The 23967-nt window shown below is 45.3% G+C and overlaps 2 protein-coding genes across 2 annotated transcripts; one reads left to right on the top strand and one right to left on the bottom strand.

The window, feature by feature from the left end:
* Positions 1 to 12480: 12480 nt before the first annotated feature.
* On the top strand, positions 12481 to 14349 carry LOC109148567 (berberine bridge enzyme-like 15). The gene is made up of 2 exons (XM_019296299.1): positions 12481 to 13188; positions 13339 to 14349. The coding sequence occupies exons 1-2, from the start codon at positions 12523 to 12525 to the stop codon at positions 14290 to 14292; spliced, it is 1620 nt and encodes a 539-aa protein (XP_019151844.1). The 5' UTR covers positions 12481 to 12522; the 3' UTR covers positions 14293 to 14349.
* A 7986-nt stretch (positions 14350 to 22335) lies between these two features.
* LOC109148682 (uncharacterized mitochondrial protein AtMg00810-like) lies at positions 22336 to 23097 on the bottom strand. Its single transcript, XM_019296417.1, has one exon. The coding sequence runs from the start codon at positions 23095 to 23097 to the stop codon at positions 22336 to 22338; it is 762 nt and encodes a 253-aa protein (XP_019151962.1).
* Between the last annotated feature and the right edge of the window lie 870 nt (positions 23098 to 23967).

The following is a 23967-nucleotide window of genomic DNA, read 5'->3' as shown; positions in this document are numbered from 1 at the left end:
AACTTTCCTCACTCTTTTGCTTCAGTCGGTATCCTCTAAGAATCCCGAGCAGAGCATCTCAGCAAGGCGATCAAGCAAAGCAAAACTTCAGATCCTCTTCCAAGTTTCTTCACTCGGTAAGCTCCTAGTTCTTTACTCCTTCTTTATTCTTCACTTAGCGTAGAAGTAGGATAGCACTAACTTCGAGCTAACTCCCCGAACCCTATACTAACTCCCGACTGACCTTTAGGTAGAACTATGTCGGACTCGGATAGCCAAAACGCATCGATCGCGGATTACGACGAAGAGGTCGAGCACCTCAGCGACGAGGAGGTGGACATCATGTCCTACTCCCCTGAAGCTACCAGCCGACCGGGTCCAGCTCCCGAGCGGGCCGCCGCACAAGACACGTCGTCCCGCTCATCCGGGTCGTCGAGCTCCGGCTCAAGCGGATCGGGGAGCTCCGACGAGGAAGAAGAAGAAGGATCCCCGACCGAAGGCGTTAGGGAAACGCCCACTCGGGTGGTTGGGGACCACCCGAGTCCGGCTCCCGAGCCGATCGAAGAGGACACGTCCGGGCCAGCCGCCCCAGCCGTCGCGGAGTTCGAGTTCTTGAACAGCGAGAACGTCGAACAGCAAATGAGCCAGCTCACCAAGGGCGAGGCGGCTAGGATTGCCGAAAGGCTCGTGGGTCGGGTAGAATTTGACACGAGCCGGCAGCTGGGGAACGTCATCGATCGGCATCGGGGCAAATGGATCGGGATGCACTACGACTCCCTGATGGCCCCGATCGCCATTCCCTTCACCCCCCTCCTGAATGCCTTCTTGGCCTACTACCGGGTCGTCCCGGCCCAGATCTGCCCTAATGCGCACCGGATCATCGCCTGCTTCCCGCAGATATGCGCTCGGCATGAAGCCGCCTGCACGATGGAGCTGTTCAACTTCATCTACCAGGTCAAAGTCCTCCCGGGCAACTATGGAGGCGGGTTCCTGATGTTGCAGTCCCGGGCCGATATGTGCGCGATCAAAGGACTGCCCGGGAACAACAGGGGGTGGAAGAATAGGATCTTCTCCCTCAAATACGACCCTTGGATCCTCCCGGTTGATCGCGCTTGGAGCACCCACTTTCGGAAACAAGTGGTGCCGGTCGAGACGCAAGCGCTGAGGGACACGGTCAGCCGGATTTCGAGCGAGGTGCACGAATACACAATCTTCCGGACGGCTGAAAGTCTCGAGGCGGCTCAACTCCCGCCCCCCACATACGAGCTGCCGGAGAAGTATCTGCCCGTACCGATGGGCGTGACGGTCGCCAAACCTGCGAGGCGAACGAAGAAAGGTTTAACTCGAGCTAAACCCCCCCCCCCCCCCGACTCATTTTTATACCTCGACCGCACTAACGATCTTCTTTATTTTGCAGCTATGGCGGACTTTGGTGATGAAGAGGCCCCCCTTCCCCCGCCCGCCAAGATCTCCCTTGGCGGCAAGAAGAAGGCCAAGGCGAAGCCGGCCGGGGAGAAAGAGATCCCCTTGGCCCGACCACTGAGCGCCCCGACCGTGACGACGGGCGAGGGCTTCGTCGTCGAGCAGCCTGACGTCCTGGTCACCCGGGTAGAGGTCGCCCGGGGCAAGGAGAAGGTCGCCGACCAGGGCGCGACCGAGGTGGGCAGCCTGAAGCGCCGCCGTGAGCAGCGCAGCCCGAGCCCTTCGGTCGGGCGAGAAAGGGACTCTGCGTCCATGCTGGCCCGGATCGGCAACGCCGCGCCGACCAAGGAGGATCTGGGGAAGATGACCCCGACCCAAGTGGCCGAGCGGATCGGCCACGACCTGGCCGAGGTAAACTTTTCTCAACTAACAGCTTTTTTGCTCAAGTGTTTTCGATCGGGCTGATCCCGAACGTCTTTTGTTTTGCAGATATCCCGGGCCGCCCAGCTCCTACAAGGTCGAGCCATGCTGGCCGAGGAAGCTGATCACCACAAGAAGACGACCGCCCGTCGCTTGAAGGAGATCAAGGACCTCCAAGCCGAGTTGGAGAAGACCCAAAAGGCCCTGAAGAAGGGCGACGAGGAGCGGGTTCTTGCCGAGAAGGTCGCCAGCCGGGCGATCGGAGAAGCCAAGGAGCTGAAGGCTCAGCTCGAGAATCCGAGCGAGCTGGCGCGGGCAGCCTTCAAAGACAGGGACTTGGGCTCGGCCTTCCTCACAGCAGCCCGGGGAACAGAGATCGGGGAAGAGCTGATCGTCTCTTTCGGTCGCTGGGGCTTTACGGCCGGGAAGCGGAAGATGCTTGAACGAGTCCGTTCCCGGTTGGAGCAGGCTCTAGACGGGGAAGACCTTCAGCTGGTCCTCTCGGCATTGCCCCCGGACCTAGCCGATCCCGGTCCCTCTCCCTTCGCCCCAAAAGCCAAGGCGTCTGAAGCCGGGACATCAACGGCGGTCACCTCGAGCGGAAAGGAACCGGCTGCCGGAGCTCGGGAGACGAAGAAGTAGAATAGGCTCCTTTCTTCTTCTTCTTTTTTGTACCGGGCAGCTTTTGTTAATTAATACAATTTATTTTTTGTTCAATCTTGTGTCGCTCGTCTCTTGTTTCCTTGTTTTCAATTTGCACACACTGGTCATAATCACTCGACCCCCTGGCCTTTAGACCCGGTCTCGCAATACTCGGCCCGCTTAACGCCCGACCTTACGACCTTATGGCCTGGTCGTGCGTTCGATATTTCGACGTCAAATCTGGCCAGCCGATCGGGTTTACCCGATCTCCGGGCCTTTGTCGAAAAATTTTCAAAAACAAGCCTCTACGGTCGGAATGTAACCGAGCGACGGGCCTGCAAATACTGAAAACAAGCCTCTACGGTCGGGATGTAACCGAGCGACGGGCCTGCAAATACTTCCTTATCCCAGCCCCCACACTATTGTGCGCTCGAGGCACGAGTGGGTGCAATAGTGGACAGAAGTTGGACGGATCGGGGGATAATGCTGAGAGCTCCTGGCTTCCCCGATCAGCGGCGTGACTTGAGTGTCCGCCTATGCAGAGCGCGTTTTGACCGGTCGATAGATTTCGCCCGGTTGATGAAGCTTGAAGATAAATTAATCTGCACGCACTGAAGGTATAGAAAATAACCGATCGGGCCGCCGTATGCAAACGGTCGAGCAATCTTCGATCGTAAATACATTAATCCTTCCCGCTCGCAGGCGGTTTAGTAAATATTCACAAACCTAGGAATTTAATTACAAGCGACGACCGGGACTTACACGCAGGTCAAGCCCCCTCTTCGTCCAAAGATTACAAAAAAGAGGCCTAATGCCTAAACATAACGAGGTGCTCGGAATTCCAAGTCCCCTCGATTACCCGACCAGTTGTCTTCTCCAGTCGGTATGTTCCCGGCCGTATGATTGCACTGATGATATATGGCCCCTCCCAGTTCTGAGCTAACTTTCCGCCCTCTAGAGGTTGACTGGCCTCCCTTCGTCGTAGAACGTAGTCTCCGACCTGAAAGTAACGAGGGTTGACCCGAACATCTTTAGAACTCTTGACGCGCTTCTGATATTCGGTCATGCGTCGAGCAGCTAGCTCTCTTTTTTCTTCGACCCCATCGAGATCCACCGCCATGGCATGTTCATTTTCCTCGGCGTTGTAGGTTCTTTCTCGATCGGTCGGGATCCAAGCCTCGATCGGGAGTCGGGCTTCCGCTCCATAAACCAAGGCGAAAGGGGTCTCCAAAGTAGCTTCCCTCGGGGTCGTCCGATAAGTCCATAAAACATATGGCAACTCATCGGCCCAACTACGACCGGCCGAGTGTAACTTCTTTTTCAGACCTTCCAATATCGTCCGGTTAGCATTCTCCACTTGTCCATTTCCCTGTGGGTAAGCGACCGACGACCGGACGTGAGTCGTCCCGATCGTGGCCAAGAAATTCTGGAAGTATTGGCTCACAAACTGGCGACCGTTGTCGCTAATGAGATGCACGGGTGCGCCAAAACGGGAAATGACATTGCGCCAAAGGAAGCGAGCACACTGCTGAGATGTGATCGTGGCTAAGGGCTCGGCTTCTATCCACTTGGAGAAGTAATCTATGGCGACGATCACGAACTTTCTCCGACCGGAGAGCTGAGGGAAGGGGCCCAAGATATCTACCCCCCACCTAGCGAAAGGAATTGCGGTCGTGACTGGCTGGTAGAACGTTGCCGGTCGTCCAGGCATCCGGGCGTACAGTTGGCACGTCTCACATTCCCGAGCTAACTTTTCACAGTCTAGCTGGAGGGACGGCTAATAGTACCCGATCAACATGATACGACGGGCCAGGGATCGACCTCCTTGATGTGAAGAGCAAATTCCCGAGTGTAGCTCCTTCATGACCAACTCAGCCTCAAATGCGGTCAAGCAACGCATAAGAGGGCCTCCATACGATCGCCGATAAAGACGACCATGCAAGACTTGGAACCTCGGGGCTCTCAGCTTGGCTTTTCGAGCACGCTGTGGGTCGTCTGGGAGTCGACCGTGCTCGAGGTACTCCTTCAGATCGGTGATCCAATTGTCATCTACCGGTTGGATGGGATTGACCGGTAGACGGTGAATACTGTGTCTTGGGATCACCAAGATCCGAGCTATCTTCGACATGTGTTCCGGGGCGTCTTGGGCCAGTTTGGATAAGATATCCGCATCGGCGTTATCCAACCGGGGTATGTGTCGGACGGTGTACCCCCGGAACTGAGCGAGCTTTTCCATGGCCAGGTCTCGGTACAACTGCAAACGCTCACCATTGACTTCATAGTCCCCGAGAACTTGCCCGACCACGAGCGCGGAATCGGTTTGAGCTCGGATGTATTCAGCCCCCAAATCCCGAGCGCATTGCAAGCCATTAACGAACGCTTCGTACTCGGCTTCGTTGTTGGTCGGGTGGAACTGGTACATAAGAGCAAAATAGATCTTGAATCCTTCCGGGCTCGTGACCACCACTCCTCCTCCTGCCCCCTTTTTTGCTACTCGACCCATCTGTAGCCAGCGACCACCACTCAGCCTCGGGATCCGCAACCTCAGGGGGTCGGGTATCCCGGGCGGTGCACTCAACCAAGAAATCCGCAAGAGCTTGACCTTTAATAGCCGGTCTTGGTCGGTATTCGATCGCGTACTGGGTCAACATTAACGCCCATTTGACTAGGCGACCTGATGATGAAGCAGTTCGGAGGACTGGCCCGATCGGCTGATCGGTCAACACGCGAATTGCTCGACCTTGGAAGTAGGGAGCCAACTTCTTTGCAGCAATGTATAAGGCATAGACGACCTTCTCTAGCCGGGAGTACCGGAGCTCGGGACCATGTAGCGCGTCGCTTACATAGTACACCGGTCGCTGGACCCCTTCCGAATCGGTTCGGCACAACACTGCGCTTACTGCGCGATCGGACACGGCGAGGTACACGTCTAGCTCTTCCCCGAGCTCAGGCTTTGAGAGCACGATCGGTGACATGAGGTATTCCTTCAGCTCCTCAAAAGCCGCTCGGCATTCTTCGTCCCAGACGAATCCATTAACTTTTCGCAATACCTTGAAGAAAGGTAAAGCGCGCTCGGCTAACTTGGAGAGGAACCGGCTAAGGGCTGCCAACCGACCGGTCAATTGCTGGACTTCCCGAACGGTGGAAGGTGGCTGCATGTCCAGAATCGCTTTTACTTTGGCCGGGTTGGGCTCGATTCCTCTCTTGGTCATCATATAGCCGAGGAACTTGCCGGTCTGAACCGCGAATGTGCACTTGGTCGGGTTCAGCCGCAACTGGTACTTCCTCATGATCTGGAAGCACTCCCGAAGGTCCCGAGTGTGGTCGGATCGGTCCCGACTCTTGATCAGCATATCATCGATGTAAGCCTCCATCGTTCGGCCCAGGAGATCAGCAAAGAGCATGTTGACCATCCTTTGGTAGGTCGCTCCTGCGTTTCGGAGGCCGAACGGCATCACTCGGTAACAATACAGCCCATCCGGGGTCACGAAGGCTGTCTTGCTCTCGTCTTCATGGTGCATCATGATCTGATGGTATCCCTTAAAGGCATCCATGAAGCTCATTAACTCGGCCCCAGCCGTCTCGTCGACCATCTGATGAATGCTCGGTAGAGGATACGGGTCGAGCGGACAGGCTTTGTTGAGGTCCGTAAAGTCGATGCACATCCTCCATGCTGGGGGCTTAGGAACAAGAACAATATTTGCCACCCACTCAGGATAGACCACCGGACGGATGTGCTCGATCGCCGCCATCTTTTTGACTTCTTCTCTTACAAACTCGCGGCGATCGGAGGAAAGGTGTCGTGTTTTCTGCACGACCGGCTTAGCTGCGGGATCGACGGCCAATTTGTGACAAATGACCGACCGATCGATCCCGGGCATATCTTCAGGCCCCCATGCAAAGATATCAGCATACTCCCGGAGCACGGTCAGAACTTCCGCTCGGATCTCGGGGTGAGGGCTCGGCCAATCTTGATCTTCCTATCCGGGCGATCCTCGGATAGGGGAACTTCTTCTATCTCTTCGGAAGGCTCGGGCTGCTCCTTCCGTTCCTTAGCCTCCTCTTTGGCTATAGTGTTCACCCGGGAAGATGGACCGGAATCACGTCGATTAACTGCTCGGGTGTAACACTTCCGGGCGGATTGGACATCGCCACGGACCACGCCGACCCCGTTAGGGGTGGGGAATTTCATGCACAGGTGGGGCATAGAAATTATCCCACCGATCTTCATAATGGCGGGTCGGCCCAAGATAATGTTGTGGACGCAATGGAGGTTGACCACAACAAATTCCAGCTCCGTTTGGATCGACTTTGGAGGCGTGCCGATCTCGACCGGGAGCGTTATTTTTCCCTCGGGGTAGATAAGAGCCCCGGTAAATCCCGACAGTGGTACACCGACCAGAGTCAGCTCCTTCCTGTCAAGGCCAAGCTTCTCAAACACGTCCAAGTATAGGACGTTCACACTGCTGCCCGTGTCAACCATAACCCTTTGGACGTCCGTCCCCTTAACGTCGATCGTGACCACGAGCGCCTCCATGCCGTGGTCGCTGCTGCTAGGTTGGTCCTCAAGGGTGAAGGTTATGGGTTCCATCTTCTGCCTTTTCCCGGTTCCCCGGGAATCCACTATTGCGACCGGGCAATTAGTCCGCGGTCGGGAAGCATCTTCCAGCCCACCAAAAATAACGTGGATGGTAGGCTTTCCGGACGGGCGGCTACCGGACGGAGGGTCGGGGTCCCGTCGGTCATCATGACGACCATCCCTTCTGTCTTGCCCAGATCGATCAGAGCGGTGATGAGAACGTCTATGATCCCTCCGATCGGTGTTCCTCTTGTTTTCCTCTCTCTTCCCCACACACTTGTCCAATTTTCCCAAATTGAGCAAATCTTCCAATAATTGGCGCAAGTGGGTACACTCCTCGGTGTCATGCCCGGCGCATCGATGGTAAGCACAATGCTTACTCTTGTCAGGGCCGTCTCGATCGGGATGGGGAAGTTTGATGAGATTGCAGGACTGGGCATATTGCATGGCCTCCGCTGCGGACCGGTTCAAGGCCGTAAACTCGCCATGCCTGGTGCGGGGTCGGGGATTGTCATCTCCCGATCGATGTTCCGCTCGGCCGGCCGGTTTACGAGACGAAGAGCCGACCTCCTGCGAGCGCTTGACGGCATTTGCTTCTCCTGCGTTGGCGTAATCAGTGACCCTTCGGAGGGCCTCCTCATAGGTGGTCGGGGGGTGAAGGATAAAATCCTGGTATAGATACCCCGCCCGGAGGGAGATGTGAAGCATGTGAGTGGCGGTCGCATCATCCATGGGCTCGACCTCCCCGACTGCTGCCTTCCACTTGATGAGGAAGTCGGTCAAGCTTTCCCCCTCGAGCTGCTTGGCCTTTTCAAGGTACATATAGGACTTCCTCACCACTTTGGAAGTAATGAACTTCCGTACAAACTTGATCGCCAGGGTCTCAAATTTGTCGATTGACCCCGGCTGCAGGGTTCGGAACCATTCTGCCGCCCGACCGGTGAGGGTTGAGTAGAAGGCCCTGCACATCACGGCGTCTGAAACGCCCTTCAGCATCATATTGCTGAAAAAATCATTCACGTGAGCCTCCGGATCTGTCCGACCGTCGTAACTCTTCTCTCCTGAGACCTTTAAATCGAGCGGGTAAGGCTGAGCCATTACCGCTGCTGTGAAAGGCGTCTGGTGTAGGGTCGATCGGTCGGCCGGGGGTGCTGTGGGATACGCACTCCTGAGCTGCGCAACTTCAGCCTGGAGGTTGTAGAGCAATCCTCGGGTTTCGTTGAGCTCGGCGGCTTGAGCGGCTTGGGCTGTATCCCGAGCGCGTCGTCGTCGGTGAGATCTCGACCCGCTATACCCGGATGAAGCCTCGTGGCTAGCTTCCCGCATTTGTACGTCCTCTTGCCCGCGATTCGGGTCTTGGGGTCCCAAACGCTGGCGCATCTCTGGTCGGAGACGATCGAAAGCTACCGCTCGGGCAACCTCTTCAGGGTCCTCCGCTTGAACGGCCTGAGCTGGTGCCTCCATCGCATCAGCACCCCCCGACCCCAACCGCGAATGAGCCGAGCGTCGAGCCCGGGAAATGGACTGACGCTGCGGCTCTACTTGTGCGGTCGGTTGTACTGGAGGGGCGGCGGCTGGAGCTGTATAAGCTGGCGTATATGGCGGATAACCAACCGGGGAAGTGTAGCACATTGGTTGGCCTGGCCAGTACCCATACGGTGGAGGTGGGACCGGGTACGGATACTGGGCGGGATACATCATCGGCGGCTGCTGGTATGGCAGACCGGGTGTCGGGTATCCCGGCTGTATGTAATTTACCGGCTGCTGGGCGGCCGGGTATGCATTTGACGGATGCGGTGGTGAGAGGTTGAGGTTGAGGTCCATCGTCTGACCCTGCTGTTGGGTAGCATAGTGGTCGGAGGAGCTCGCCGCATCCGCCTGGTCGTCGGCGAAGTTGTTGTGTGCCCACGGATACATGTCGATATGGTGATCGGGTGCTCGTCAAGACGTTGGTTTCTCGTACGGGCCCCCACGGACGGCGCCAAAATGATACTGCTAATTATATGTAAGCAATATAGAATAACACGAGACCAATTAAAGCAAGTAAAATCTTTATTGATCACGGTAAAGGCCCTAGTACAATCTACTTGGTTGCTCTGAGTACCGACTGAATGCGGTCGGGATTCTCTAACAACAACCTATCGATCGTCCAAAAGTCCCTTACACTGTAGCTACTGTGGGTATTTATAGCCGCTATGCCGGGGACAGGATTCCAGCCGTTCGGCATGTCCTCCACGTAGCCACCACGTGTCATCCTCCCGGGTGCCCTGCCTGTCGATGTAAAGAGCCGCCACGTGTCCTTCGTCAGCTCTTTCGCCAAAGGGCTACCGCTCGGTGGTCGACACCGTCGCTCGGGCAACTCCCGGTCGGTCTACATCCGGGTTCTTCTCGTGGAGCCCGACCTGTTACCTGCAAAGACAAGGAGAAAGAGACAAAGGCTCCTCGGTCGTGGTGAAGCTATGTCGGTCGGGATATTCCCTACCAGATTTCAATAAAAAAAGGTCTTAGGTTCGAACCTCATCCCAATCAAAGTTGGCATAATTAGTACTCTATTTTACTCTTATTAAATTATATAAATAATAATTTAGTAGTTACAACAAAAAATAATACATATGCATTTCTTTAATTTAGAATTATGTGTCCACAATGCCTTTATTAAAAAAAAATTATTCATTATCAATCAATTAAATAAGAGAAATAATTTTATTAGTTATATTGTCTTTATTTTTCTTCAATATAAAAATTCTTTATATTCAAATTTATTAATTGATTATATTCGCTACATTATCCTTACAATGTCTTTATTCAGTGAAATTTTTTTTTTATTAATTATCAATAAATTAATTAAAAGAAATATTTTCATTAGTTATATTGTCTTTATTTTTCTCAAATGTAAAAATTTTTACATTCAAATTCATCAATTGATTATATTCACTACATTATCTATTATCTTTTTTGTGCACTATTTTTCTAATTAAATATCAAAGTTATAATGCAAAATAATGCTATATATTTATTTACCAAGTATTTTATTAATACCATGAAAAAATTAAAAAAATATAATTAATAAAGTCAACCATATTAACTACTTGAGAGATTTTGTGACAACGAGAGTATTCAAATCACACAACAAATTGAAGTGAGAACTACCTCGCAATGTCCTTGTTTGACAATCAGCAGTTAGTTGTTAACGTTAGCGGATTATACTAGCGGATTTGACCAGCGAATTTATTTAATTATTAACATTGGGTAGAAAAAATGACCGCCAAATTATTAAATCAAATGAATGGTTCATATTGTTCAGGTTTTAATTTTTTCTTTTAAGATTTTCTAATTTATCCTTAATTATATGATTATCCATTTAACTTTTCCGTTAATTCACCGTTAGTCTAATTCTAATATTAAAGTCTAATATAGAATTATAACTACACCATTAATTTAATTCTAATATTAAAGTCTTAATAGAACTTGACCACAAATCCTAATTTCAGAATCTCCTCAAACAATATTAGTATATATTTAATATTTTATGTCCTAATTTTTATTTGTTCTCCCTTATGTCCCGTATTTGGTTTCAACGATACCTATACAATTATTTTATTGACAATTATAATCAATCTTGACTATATTATCTTGCATTTGTAAACTTAGAATTACCTATTTAACCCGCACGGGCTTAGCTCAATGGTTTAGTGGGTAGTATTTGGGAGAAGAGACGAAGGTTTGAACCTCGGCGGCGGCAGTGCGAGAATTATGTGCCAAAGTGGGCAGATTCCTTGTGCGTATCAGCATTTGGCTCTGTCTGTTGAACCATTGAGTCACCGTGATTTACAACTTCCCACAATGCTCTGTCGGGTCGGAGTGTGTGAGCCCTTGGGGTTGGGGACTCAACCTTTGGCGGAAGAATTACCTATTTAAATACGCAAATTCAACCTTCAATTATCTATGCATGAACAATTTCAATATAATCCTGTTTTAATATACTTTAAAGTACTTATTTAAAAAAAAAAAAGCATTGGGCATTATCCCAATCGCGCAATGCGCGTAGAAAACTAGTAGAATTATAAATACAAATATACAATATTACAATTAGAATTTAGAATTTAGAATTAGTCGGCAGAATAGCAGTTCCCACTGCGCATTGTTCGCAATCTTCGCGACTTGCGCATCCGGCAATCTGCCGTCCGCGTCTCCGCCAGGGCCCAGGACCGCCGTCTGCCCTCCAGCCATCCGCCACTCCGTGTCTCCGCCAGGACCGCTGTCTGCTCTCCGTTATCTGTAGTCTGTTCGAAGTCAGTCAGACGCTCCGTCTGCTACTCTGCTCTCCAGCGCTTCAGTGAAACCCAGAGCAGCCACCATCTTCAATCCTTGGGTTCACTTACTTGCAGCTCCTCCATTCTCCGGATGCAATTCTCAGACATGAAAACGGAATTATTCTGGGATGTGAATTTCTGCTGCTGCTCCGGTAGAGCAGATGATGAAAAAGTTATTGAAGTAAGAATCCGGTAAAATTACTTTTTCATTAATTGGGAGTTAATACCCAAAATCGTCATCGACTATAGTGGTTTTTCTCCATTTCGTCCTAAACGACTTTGGTGATCTAATATTGTTCCAGACTTTTGTGTTTCGCTCAATTTAGTCCCAGACTTTTGTGTTTTGCTCAATTTAGTCCCTAATTTGTTATTCTATCCATTTGGTGTTAAATAAATAGACAATTCAGTAATTTTAATATTGGCATCTCTTTACTCATAGACATGTGAACTGCGAAATCTTTTTTTTTTTTTTTACGAATTACCCTAGAATTACTCCTAAAACTGCGAATATAAAATTTGATTTGCAGGTTCGGGAGTAATTCTGGGTGTAATTCGTACAAGGAAGAGGAATTTCGCACTTCATCACAAGTTGAAAGTAAAGAGAGATCAATATTGACATTATTGAATTGTCCCTTTATTTAACACCAATTTGACGGAATAACAAATGGAGGACTAAATTGAGCGAAACACAAAAGTGTGGGACGATATTAGGTCACCAAAGTCGTTTAGGACGAAATTGAGAAAAACCACTATAGTCGAGGACGATTTTGGGTATTAACTCACTCTCTCAATAATTTTTCAATAATTTAATTGGTGAGAGAGTAAACCACTTACCAAACTAAGCCACCTTTGTCATTGGTACTTTTCCCAAATTAGACTAGTTAATAAGCTATGAAAACTGAAATTAAAAAAAAAAAAAATAGTCATAAATTGTATTATCGGTATGAGATTGACTTAATGAATATTATCACGGTATAATATTCAAACCCCATTAATGACTCAAATTTCATTCAAATCCCATTAATGGCTCAAGCTAAGTAAAAAGCGTAACCATAAGCGTGACAATATTGACTTTGACTTAATAATTATATATATGGTGCAAGAGGTACTATAAAACCATGCAGGATATCCATACAATTCCTTCGTCTTATCTCTTCAATCAAAGAAATGAAGAATCCAAATACGCTTTGTTTTCTCTTTGTCTCTTTGCTTTGTCTATTCTCGTACTCCAACCATCAAGCTTTAGCGTATATCGATGAAGCCCTGAAACAATGCTTGATTCGCCACTCACAAAACCATACCGCCATTTTCAACGACATATACACCCCCGACAACTCCTCCTTCGTGTCCGTCCTACAATACCCGATCAAGAACACCCGCTTCAATTCCTCGGACACTCCGAAGCCCTTCTCCGTGATAACACCCCGGGAAGAACCCGAGGTGCAAGCGGTGATCCTTTGCGCGGCGGAGTTGAACTTGCGGGTCAGAATTCGCAGCGGCGGCCATGACTACGAAGGGCTCTCGTACACGACGCCGGCAGAGAAGCGAGTGGCTGATCAGAACCCGTTCTTGGTTCTTGATCTGATCAATTTCAATAACGTCGCCGTGGATACAGTGAAAAAGACGGCGTGGGTCGGATCCGGCGCGACGGTCGGGGAGCTGTACTATAGGATATCGGAGAAGAGCAAAACGCTTGGGTTTCCGGCGGGCGTGTGCCACTCCATTGGTGTCGGAGGGCACTTTAGCGGCGGCGGTTACGGGATGATGCTCAGAAAACACGGCCTCGCGGCGGACCACGTCGTGGATGCGCGTTTGGTTGACGCCAAGGGAAAGGTTTTGTGAAAAATTAATTGTATTATTCACTCTAGTTTTTTTTTAGCTTGGCTTCCATTTTTTTTGCTTCCGTTCTGATGTAACTTCACACCTGAACTATAAATAGTCAGTACTTGTGATTAATACAAATGATTTTTTTCACCTTTACAGGTTTTGAACAGGAAATCCATGGGGAAAGATTTGTTCTGGGCGATCCGAGGAGGGGGAGGGAATACTTTCGGGGTGGTTCTTTCATGGAAAGTACAATTGGTTGATGTTCCCGAAACCGTAACGACTTTCAACATCGTCAAAACTCCGGACCAAAACGCCACCAACATCGTACACAAATGGCAGTCCATCGCCCCAAAGCTCTCCCGAGAACTCTTCATCAGAATCATCGCAATCGGACAGAACCCAGTACAAGCCATCTTCAACTCCCTGTACCTCGGACCAGCCGACACCCTTCTTAAAATCCTGCAACAAAGTTTCCCAGAATTAGGAGCGACGAGACAAGACCTTAGAGAGATGAGCTGGATAGAATCCGTCCTAACCATCGACGGCTTCCCGAACGGCACAGACCCGAAAGCTCTCATGGGCACTATTGTCAACAACGGGCAACCAAATTACTTCAAAGGAAAATCCGACTACGTGAAGAACCCAATCCCCGTGGAAGGCCTGGAAGGGGTTTGGGACTTTCTGCGAGAGAACAATTCGGGCTTGCTCATCTTTAGCCCGTACGGTGGAAGAATGGACGAGATATCAGAGTCGGCGATTCCATTCCCGCACAGGGCTGGGAATCTGTACAAAATCCAGTACGTTATGAGTTGGAGTGAAGCAGGGAGGGAGGCCTATGAAATCCACATGAGGTGGATAAGAAGGATGTTTCAATACTACACTCCCTTCGTCTCCAAGTCTCCAAGAGAAGCGTATGTAAATTACAGGGATCTTGATATTGGGACAAATAGTATGCCTAATTCAACCTACGGTGCGCAGTCTAAGAATTGGGGTGTCAAGTATTTCAAGAACAATTTTGAAAGGCTTGTTAGAGTTAAGACAAAAGTTGACCCTCAAAACTTCTTTAGGAATGAGCAAAGCATTCCACCCCTTTCATATATAGTGAATTAGTTACTGTATCTGATGTAGTAATAAAGTGTTATTCTTAAATTATTAAAATGACTAATATGTCATCTATGCTATTCACAGGAAAAATTGTTGTAAAAATATATGTTATATTATAATAATATATTATAAAAATTATATGAAATGAATATAGTATTATTTATTAGTTATAACAAACGTGATTTATTTATAATTTTGTTTCAGTTTGGCAAATAGTGCAGTATCGCAACACAAGTATATCTTGCTTTCCACTATATGCATATTGCTCATGTATTCATTAATAGAATTAACAACATCAAGTGTAAGTGCCAAAATTACATGCTTTTCTAGAGAAGTGTTATCACAATCTCCATGAAGAAGATTTGTTAATATCACTGTTTGCAAAAGTTACAGAGACAAGTGATGTTGTGTGTCAAAAGATTGGAAATACTCTGACCGAGCAAGGACATCTCTCTTTGCAGCATATTGAGGACACACGAACCAATTTGAAGGAGCTATTGGAACATCAAAATGCTCTACAGACGAAGATAGACAGAGCCGAAAGACATCTGAAAGGAGATCTCACCGAAGGATTATTGGAGATAATCCAACTCATGAAGAAGGAACGAGAAGCTACCGAGAAGATCAACAATGAAAGACACTTGAGACAAATAAAGGCCATACAAGATCAAGAGACAAGGATAAATCACCTTGAGGTGGAATTATCCTCTATGGCTAATAAAATGTCTATTTTGCAGGATGTTTATCTCAAAACACATGATGGTGTTAAACTTGTTAAAGACAATCAAGAACAAGATTCCAAATCCCTTGGCTTTTTGATTTATAATGCCATAAGGGGGGAAGAAATTCTCAATTATCTGGCTTTACAACAACAGGAATTCATCCTTGGAAGTCAACCACAACAGCCAGTTTTGACCGCCGCACCAACAAAAGGCCGTGGGCCGAGGACGTGGTCAACAATCCCAAGTTGGTTTCGCTCAATTTGCAAATCCGAGTCTTGGATCAAGTTCATCGAAAGTTGCTGAAATTCGAGGCTGGTTCGAATGTTCAAAAGGAACCGTAACACCGCAAAAAATCTGGACATCCGAGAATGTTCCGAGTATGGTGAAAAGATGGCCCAAAGCTGATCAAGCTTAATGGATATCAGACAAGAATAATGAAGAAGAAACGAAAAGGAAGCGAACCGAGATGTGGTACGAGCTTAGAGATCATACCAACAATAATGGTGAAAGTTTGAGATTCCAAAGAAGCTTTGAAGAATGCATAGTTTGGTGGGAAGCCAGAGTTCTTCCGGGAACCAACATTAAAGATGCCTTTGGACACTACATGGCTGGAAATGTGACCAAGAGATTTGAATGTGAAAAGTTCAAAAATGATATCTGCAAGATGAGAGAACACATCAAGGACATTGAAAGCTGACATAGGAGTCAAGAAACCTAGAAGGTAATCAGAAATGAACTCCTCAAAAATATGGTGTTTTGAATATCAATTTTTTTGAAATGATTTTGGCTATAATAAAAATTTCCTCTATCGACTAATATGAATAAATATTTCCCTTGGTCTGATCTAAGTCTGTTTTGATTTATTTTGGCTATCTTGTATTAATTCGTGAATTAAGAGACAAGAGTTGTTAAACGCATGCAAAAACTGAAAAGATAAAAATTGATTAAAAATTAATCAAGGATGCGTATAGGACTTGTCTGAATTAATTCACAAATATTTTCCCTAGAATTATTTTGTCAAACTCATCTTGGCTTTGTCAAAATAAAATTGAGCAAAAATGAAATTATTTTTCAAAGACTTAAACCCAATGTTTGAGTATAAGGTATGGCATTATCAAAAGGGGGGAAATTGTTAGGAATAAATTGTAATAGATTTTGATATGCCATATTGTAAATCGTAGAATCCCAATTTTATTTTGGTTAGACTAGTCGAGTCAAAGACCAAGAAAGGGAAAAATAAATTCATTAATTGAGGAAAATGAATGAAGAAGATATAAAGCCTAAAATCAAGAATTTGCCTAAGTGAAAATGGCAAACAGAAGAGGAAGATGTATGCGTATGAAGAAGTGTACACAAGTTATGAAGACTATCATCTTAAGAAGAAATCTCTCAAGAAATTCAAGAAGAAACCCTCAAGAAATCCCGAAGAAGAAAGAACGTGACTTGAACTCTTGAAGTTTGCATGAAGCTATCTTGAAGATCAAGCATCTATAGAAAGAAAGGAGTACACCAAGTGAAACGAGATGATGATTAAAAGGTTGTACGGGTGAGTTGGTAGAAGCTTGAAATATTATATACAAGATTATAAGTTCAAATCTCACATCGCACATAAGCAAAGTGATATTCATTAGATGAATTATGGGATTAAATTTGAGAATATATTTTTGAAGATAAAAATCCCAAGAGGCGTGATCTACACCAGATGAAGTTTTTTGAGACGCCATTTTTGCGAAAACCTCAAGCTCAACTTGCAGAGAATCTCTGGCATATCTGCAACGTTATCTTATCCTCTGAAAATGCTATACAGCTAGAAGAAATTCAAAAATGAGAACGTTTCTTTCCAACGAACATATTCTCATTACCAGCTATAAAAGGATGAAGATTGAAGCAGTGGATAGCAGGGGTGAACAAAAAGAAGCAAGAACACACAAGAGCAAAGAACAGAGCTAAACAGAGCATACGAAATTCGAAGAAAGCTTTCCATCTCAAGAGCTTAAATTGATATATTCTTATTGAGATAAACACTTAGAGTGATACAGAGCTTACAAAAGAAATATCCAAGAGTGTTAGAATCTTCATCAACTACAAGAGACTAAGCGCATCATTGAAGATTAACTACAGAGTCTCAAAAGTTGGAAGCAAGGCAAACTTGTTTTGGAGCAAAACAAGAGAAAGGAGGAAAGTAACACGGAGTTGTGAAATCCTGGGAAAGTAGCGCGGCAACGTGAAACCCGAAGCAGCCGTGTTGGTGGCACTGGGCGTGATTAGTGCGGCTTGGTGATCAAAGCACTAGATCACGGAATTCATTGTATCTTGGAACCAAGAAGTGGTGGATATAGTGAATTTCTCTTGGAGATAAGAGCAAGTGGAGTAGGAGGATTACACTATCTCCGAACCACTATAAATTGCCTTGTGTTCTTTACTGCTTTCTTTACTTACTGCTCTTGATTGCTTCTCACAAGAATAATCTTGACACAATATACACACACACACCGTATCGTTTATTATTTCCGCTGTGCACCAGACTCTAACAATCTAGTTAAGAGTCTTGGTTTCTCTGTTGCCTTAGCAATTGTTGTACTGTGCTAAAAAGTTTAAAAGTCTATTCACCCCCCCCCCCCCCCTATCTAGACTTGTACCTTATCTCTTTTGGGATCAACAAGATCACTAAACCAAATATGAAAAATATATGTCATAATATTGGGGATTGGAAGGTGGGATTGAGTCTAAATGAAATTTGCATAATCACACATGACTAGAGAATGCATAGTATCTTCATTCATGATCTCACACATGGCACAAGTATGATCAATTTCCACCCTCTTTATAATCAGATTTTTTGTGGTGGGGATGATATCATTCAATGCTCTCCATAAGAAGGTTTTCTATTTGGGGGGGGGGGGGGGGGGGGGGGATCTTGAGCCTCTATAGGCTGAGCTATTTATCAAAATTGCATGTCGTGTCCACATCATTCCCAACAATGCGCCTGTAGCCACTTTTTTTTTTTTTTTTTTTTTTTTTTTTTTTCTTTTTTGTAGTTACCTTTTAGATCTCCATGCCAGTACCAAGTATCCTCGTAGTCTGGTGATACTAGTATCTTTGAAACAATAACATAATACTTCTAAAAATCATCAGATCTGCATTCAACTATATATAACTATATATGAACATATAGAAAAACAGAGATAGTGATGTTTGCCAATTTGGAGGACTGTTACCATTAATTTGCCATTAAAATGTCACTACAAGAATGAAGACATTTAGTGACAAATATTTTGTGACACTTCGTAATTTAGTCACAAATAATATCATTTTTGTCACCAAAAAAATAATTCGACACTATTGTGTGGGATAATTGTGATAATTTTTTTTTCACGGATAATATGGAAATTGTGACAAGTAAGTATTTGTTACGAATAAATTGTCACTATTACTATAATTATAGTGTCGTAACATGCGTTGTCACTATTTGTTGTCACTAAATGTATGTGCATTTTGGCAACATTATAATTATGGCGGGAATGAATGTAATTGTGACAAAATATAATGTTGTCAAAAATTTTTATACTTTTTGTGACAAATAGTTGTTGGTCACTCTTGTTTATAATATTTGTGATAACTTTTTTTGTCAATAGAAATACAATTGGTTAGTACCATTAGAAATGAGAAACAATTGTGAGAAAGTTTACTTTTGTCACTAATATTGTTTTTTGTGATGAAATTGTTACAAAAATTTTTGACGCTCTATAATTCCGTAACAAAAATTACTAAATTGTGACAATAATTGCATTGACTTCAAGTTTTGTCACTAATGTTATGATAATTGTGATGAGTAATTATTTGTTATAGTGACTTTGTCATTATAACTAAATAGAAGAATATTGTGTGAAGTGCTGCAATTTGTTAGCTCATTCACTTGCTCAGACCACGAATTATCAGGCTAATTATTCTAGTATTTGGTTTTCTCTGTATCATCTTATATTCGTCGTTCGAGCCCTTATAATATATGTTGGTATGTTTTATTAAAAAAAAATGTCTAAGTTTGATTCTAGGGATTGCTTGTTCTGCTATCAATCTTGCGTCCCCATCCCTAAGTTTGATTCAAAATTAATTAAATTAATTGAATGACTACCCAAATGACATTAGCATATTATTTATACATTAAGAGCTATCTAATGTACATAGTACAATTTTTGTACAAGATAGTTGTATCAAATATATAATATAAAACATATTATACATAATAACAAATTGGTTAATTCAACCAATTAATTTAATGAATCAAAGTATTGGTTTGGTTGATTAGATAATTCACCCACATTATAATTCAATTTGAAATTAATCAAATTATTAAATAAGTTTATTCTTTTTGTTATATAATCATCAAAGAACATCACCAATAAAAGCTAATTATTTAAAATATTAAGTATACTCAAATGCTCCTTTTTTTTATCTCTTATTTATTTAGTTTTTTTTTTGAGTACTTATTTCTTTAGTTATTATTTAGTAAATTTGGAAAGTAAATGAAAAAAAGATATTGATGATGGTTCAAAATATTTTTATTTTAATTTTTTTTAAAAAATTTCCTAATATATCATTGATTATATTATTTTGGCTCAAGTGTCAAATTGCACCATGAACCAATTGCGATATGTCATGCCGCACCTTGATCTTTTATAAGTGATAATTTGATGCATAAACTAAAAATTTTTGTCCATCTAGTCTTTTTTACAGGTTTCCCTGTTGCCTTAATGACATGGCATCGGTAATCGCTGATGTGGACTTGTTTTTCTCTTAAGCTTTTACTTGGTCAAATAAACTAATTAGCTGTCTTCTATCCATCCTTGCCGTCGGCTTACCAGAGCTTCAGGTTCAACATCGCGACCAACAAACTATGCCAAAGACAAGCTATCTTGGGGGGTTCAGTACGACCACAGATCTGGGCAATTTTTTCCACCACCCAGACCTTAGTTCAAACCTAAGAAGTAGAGAAAGGAATAATAAGGGTAACATAGAGATGAGATTTCTTGAAAGGGTGGTTGCCACTCTCTGATTTGCCAATGATTTCTCAATTTTCGCCAAAAAGGAATCAACAGCCCTTTCATTCTTCTCCCAAATTGGAGAAAATGCAAGAGAACAAAAGAGCATGAAATTAGATCTTTCGTATCTCAAGGCATGTTTGGTTCTGAATTCCTTGTATTTTTCTTGGATATTATGCTTTAATTTCTGTGATTACTGGGAAATTAAGGATGTAGCTTGTTTGTATGTTTGCGATTGAGATAGACCGAGCCCGTATCTTGGCGGGGCGACCCTGATCTGCACCCCGGTTGTTCGCAGCCATGGCGGCATTGGCTTCTCTTTTGCGCCAACGAAACACAGACCTAAGCTAAGTATTCTCCGATTTCTCTCCACTCTCACCACCGCTTGTTCTCCTTTGCCATTTCATTTCCCATCTTTTTTTTCCTTTTTGACATCCTTTGAATATTGGAACTAGAAAACAGAATCTTTTGTATGTCACTTAATATCATAAACTGTGGGATTAAATGCATTAATATTTTATGGCAGCAGACATGTGGTGGATATGGCTAAGTGTTGCAATTCAACCTCTTATATTTTCTGTGTTTGCAATTCAAATCACCACTGCTGCATTTTTTTTTAATTTTAAAGAAAGAAGAATAAGAAGAAAATTCAGAATATTATTTTATTGTTCTAGCTTCAAGATTCTGATGTCCTTTCCTCCAACACTCCAGCGTAGCAGGCGTAGAAGAAGTAGCAGGTCGGCAGTCTGGGTGGAAGGCAGCAGCGGCAACCGGTTGTGGTGGCGTCAAGCAGAGTAGATCGGAGGCAGTGGCGGGATGCTCGACTCCATGGTTCCTCTCCTCGTCGACGGCGGCAGCTGGAAGCAGAGCAGGCTAGCAACTTCCGGCGGTTGCGGAACTCGGCAGTGGCGCGGTTGGACTTCTCCTCTGGCCTTCCTCTTCAGACGTCGAATGAATGGCTGGAAACTCATATTTTGGGTTATTCAATTAAACTGCTAAAATGGCTACCACATGTATAAAACAGAACACGTCACTGCCAAATCACTACGTTATTACCTATAACCTGAAGGTTACCTGTAAAAAAGGCTAAACGGACAAATATTTTTAGTTTGTGCATCAAATCATCACTTATGAAAGATCAGGGTGCGGTATGACATATCGCAATTGGTTCAAGGTGCGATTTGGCACTTGAGCCTATTATTTTCTTCTCTTATATACCAGCATTATTGTTAACTTTTCCTGTTAAAAATTTTAGTCCTCTAGTTTGAATAATCCGTTAATAGTTATTCCCCCTTAGGTTTTCAATCATCATCGACCTGCTGCATTTGATGCTGGAGAGGGAAGCCGGTCGAGTATTCGTCGACCTGGTGGTGTGCCCGTTTTCCCAGTCCATCAAATGGCACCAAAAAACATAGTTGACCTGGTAGGCTTTTGTAGTTTTGTCTCTGGCCATATATCTATTCTCCGGCGAACCTCTTTGGTTTTCGGCTACTTTTGTGATTTTAAACCTAGGTTTGTGTTTTTTTTATTCTTTCCCAATTTTGCGCGACGCACGGCGGTTCTCTGGTTTTGCCCAACGCAGTGATGCACGACAGACCTCCGGCCTCGCTCTACAGCCTCGCTCCAGATGCCCCTCAGCCGTAAGGTAATTTTTTATTTTTACACATTAAAATCAAAATGAATTTCGTACAGTATATGTCACCTGCCATTGATTTAAAAGTGCAAGTAACTGACGCAAGTTTTCAAGTAAAAAGTAAAATCACATACAAGTGCAACCATTTTCACTAAATAGTGCAAGTAATTTACCTTGTTAACATTGGTGCACCTAATGATAAGGTCTTAGACATTGATGCAGTTAATGATAACATTTGGTGCAACTAATGATAACATTTGGTGCAACTAATGATAACATTTGGTGCAACTAATGATAACATTTGGTGTAACTAATGATAACGTTTTGTGTACTTAATATTGATGGTCAATGTACATTATTTGTTGCACTTTTAATACATTTTATTTTCACTTTAATACATTTTATTTGCACTTAGGTGCACTATATGAAATTATTACGTGCACTTCAATGTTCAATTACTTACGAAAATGTCACTGGGGATGGTTGCGAGTGGTTCTTATTTCTATCTTGGACATCCTGTTCTCACAGCAGAGAATTCAATGTTTATTGAAGAGAACTACATCAACTATATATACTAAGAGTACAACATGAAAGTAGGAAACTAACTGAGACTAAGCTGAAGAATAGTGTAACCACTCCTGAATAACCTCTCAGCTCAATACTCCCCCTCAAGCGGAAGAGGGACAAGGGACCACGCCCAGCTTGAATCGCAACTCATTGAACCAAGCAGACGAAAGATGTTTGCCAGCTGATCATGCGTTGACACGAAATTGACTTTAAGGGCACCAGAAGTGACTTTGTCCCGGACAAAGTGATAATCGACTTCAACATGTTTTGTGCGCGCGTGGAACACTGGATTGGAGCACATATAGGTAGCTCGTAGGTTGTCACACCAGAGTACCGGTACGGTAGGCGGAAGTAGACCGATCTCACGAAGGAGAGACCGTATCCAGGTGACTTCAGCAGCGACATCGGCTAACGCTTTGTACTCTACCTCGGTGGAAGACCGAGCTACCGTTCGTTGTTTGCGGGACCCCCACGATAGTAAATTCGAACCTAGGAACACCGCATGGCCACCTGTGGACTTCCGGTCAATAGGGCAACCGGCCCAGTCCGAGTTTGAAAAGGCGTGTATGATGGGAGCCGCCATGGGCGTGAGACGGAGACCAAGGTGCATGGTACCCTGCACATAGCGGAGAACACGTTTGAGAGCGACCCAATGAGTTTGCATGGGTTGGTGCATGAATTGGCACAACCGATTCACCGCAAAAGATAGGTTCGGGCGAGTGATCAGCAAGTACATGAGAGAGCCAACAAGTTGACGATAAGCAGTAGGATCATCTAGGGCAACGTTCGAGTCTGGATCAGCCTCTGATGTGACAGCCACCGGCGTGGTCAAGAGCTTGCAAGACTCCATTCCTGCCTTGCGTAACAACTCAGTGACGTAGCGTTGTTGTGACAATATTAGGCCTCCTGAAGCGTAACAGCCTCTATGCCCAAAAAATAATGAGGCATGCCAAGGTCTCTAATGCGAAATACACTGGTTAGCTTCGAAAGGACGCCCTCTACCATACCATGACTACTTCCCAACACGAGAATGTCGTCTACATAAATTAACAAGTAAACCCTTACATCACCAGAATCATAAATAAACAAAGAAATATTTGTCTTGGAGGTTCGGAACCCAATTTGAACCAGAAATTCGTGTAGCCGGGTGAACCAGGCGCGGGGGGCCTGCTTGAGACCATATAGAGAGCGCTCGAGCTTGCAGACATGATTCGGGAAAGTCGGATTCACATACCCAGGAGGCTGCCGCATATAGATGTCTTCACTCACACGCCCATTTAAAAAAGCGTTGTGAACGCCAAGTTATCGCATGGTCCACCTGTTTGAGACTGCAAAAGATAGGAGTAGGCGAACAGTTGTCAGTTTGACAACTGGGCTATACGTCTCAAGATAGTCTTTACCCGGAACTTGGTTGAACCCCTTTGCAACCAACCGAGCTTTATAACGCTCAATGGACCCGTCGGACTTCCTCTTGACCCGGAATACCCATTTGCACCTGATCACGTACATGTCACGTCGGGGCGGTACAAGACGCCAAGTTTGATTGTAGATTAGGGCATTAAACTCTACATCCATAGCATTGCGCCAATGTGTGGTTTTAACTGCTTGGCTGTGGCACATAGGCTCATTGTCATCCAGTGAGGCTACCAGTGCCCTTGGAGGCCGGCGTTGTGCCCCGGTGGTGGTACGCAACTGCATGACGTGGGTCCGAGTAGTCGGG

This window comes from Ipomoea nil, unplaced genomic scaffold (genome assembly GCF_001879475.1).
Source record: "Ipomoea nil cultivar Tokyo-kokei standard unplaced genomic scaffold, Asagao_1.1 scaffold2144, whole genome shotgun sequence".
In the NCBI taxonomy this organism is placed as follows: domain Eukaryota; kingdom Viridiplantae; phylum Streptophyta; class Magnoliopsida; order Solanales; family Convolvulaceae; genus Ipomoea; species Ipomoea nil.
This window is presented reverse-complemented; position numbering and strand designations above follow the sequence as displayed.

What these genes read in the sequence shown, in the direction of transcription:
- LOC109148567 (XM_019296299.1), top strand. Translation starts at nt 12,523, where the DNA reads ATGAAGAATCCAAATACGCTTTGTTTTCTCTTTGTCTCTTTGCTTTGT. An exon ending in TGGTTGACGCCAAGGGAAAG is followed by an intron (nt 13,189 to 13,338) that starts GTTTTGTGAAAA and finishes TCACCTTTACAG; the next exon opens with GTTTTGAACAGGAAATCCAT.
- LOC109148682 (XM_019296417.1), bottom strand. Translation starts at nt 23,097, where the DNA reads ATGGAGTCTTGCAAGCTCTTGACCACGCCGGTGGCTGTCACATCAGAG.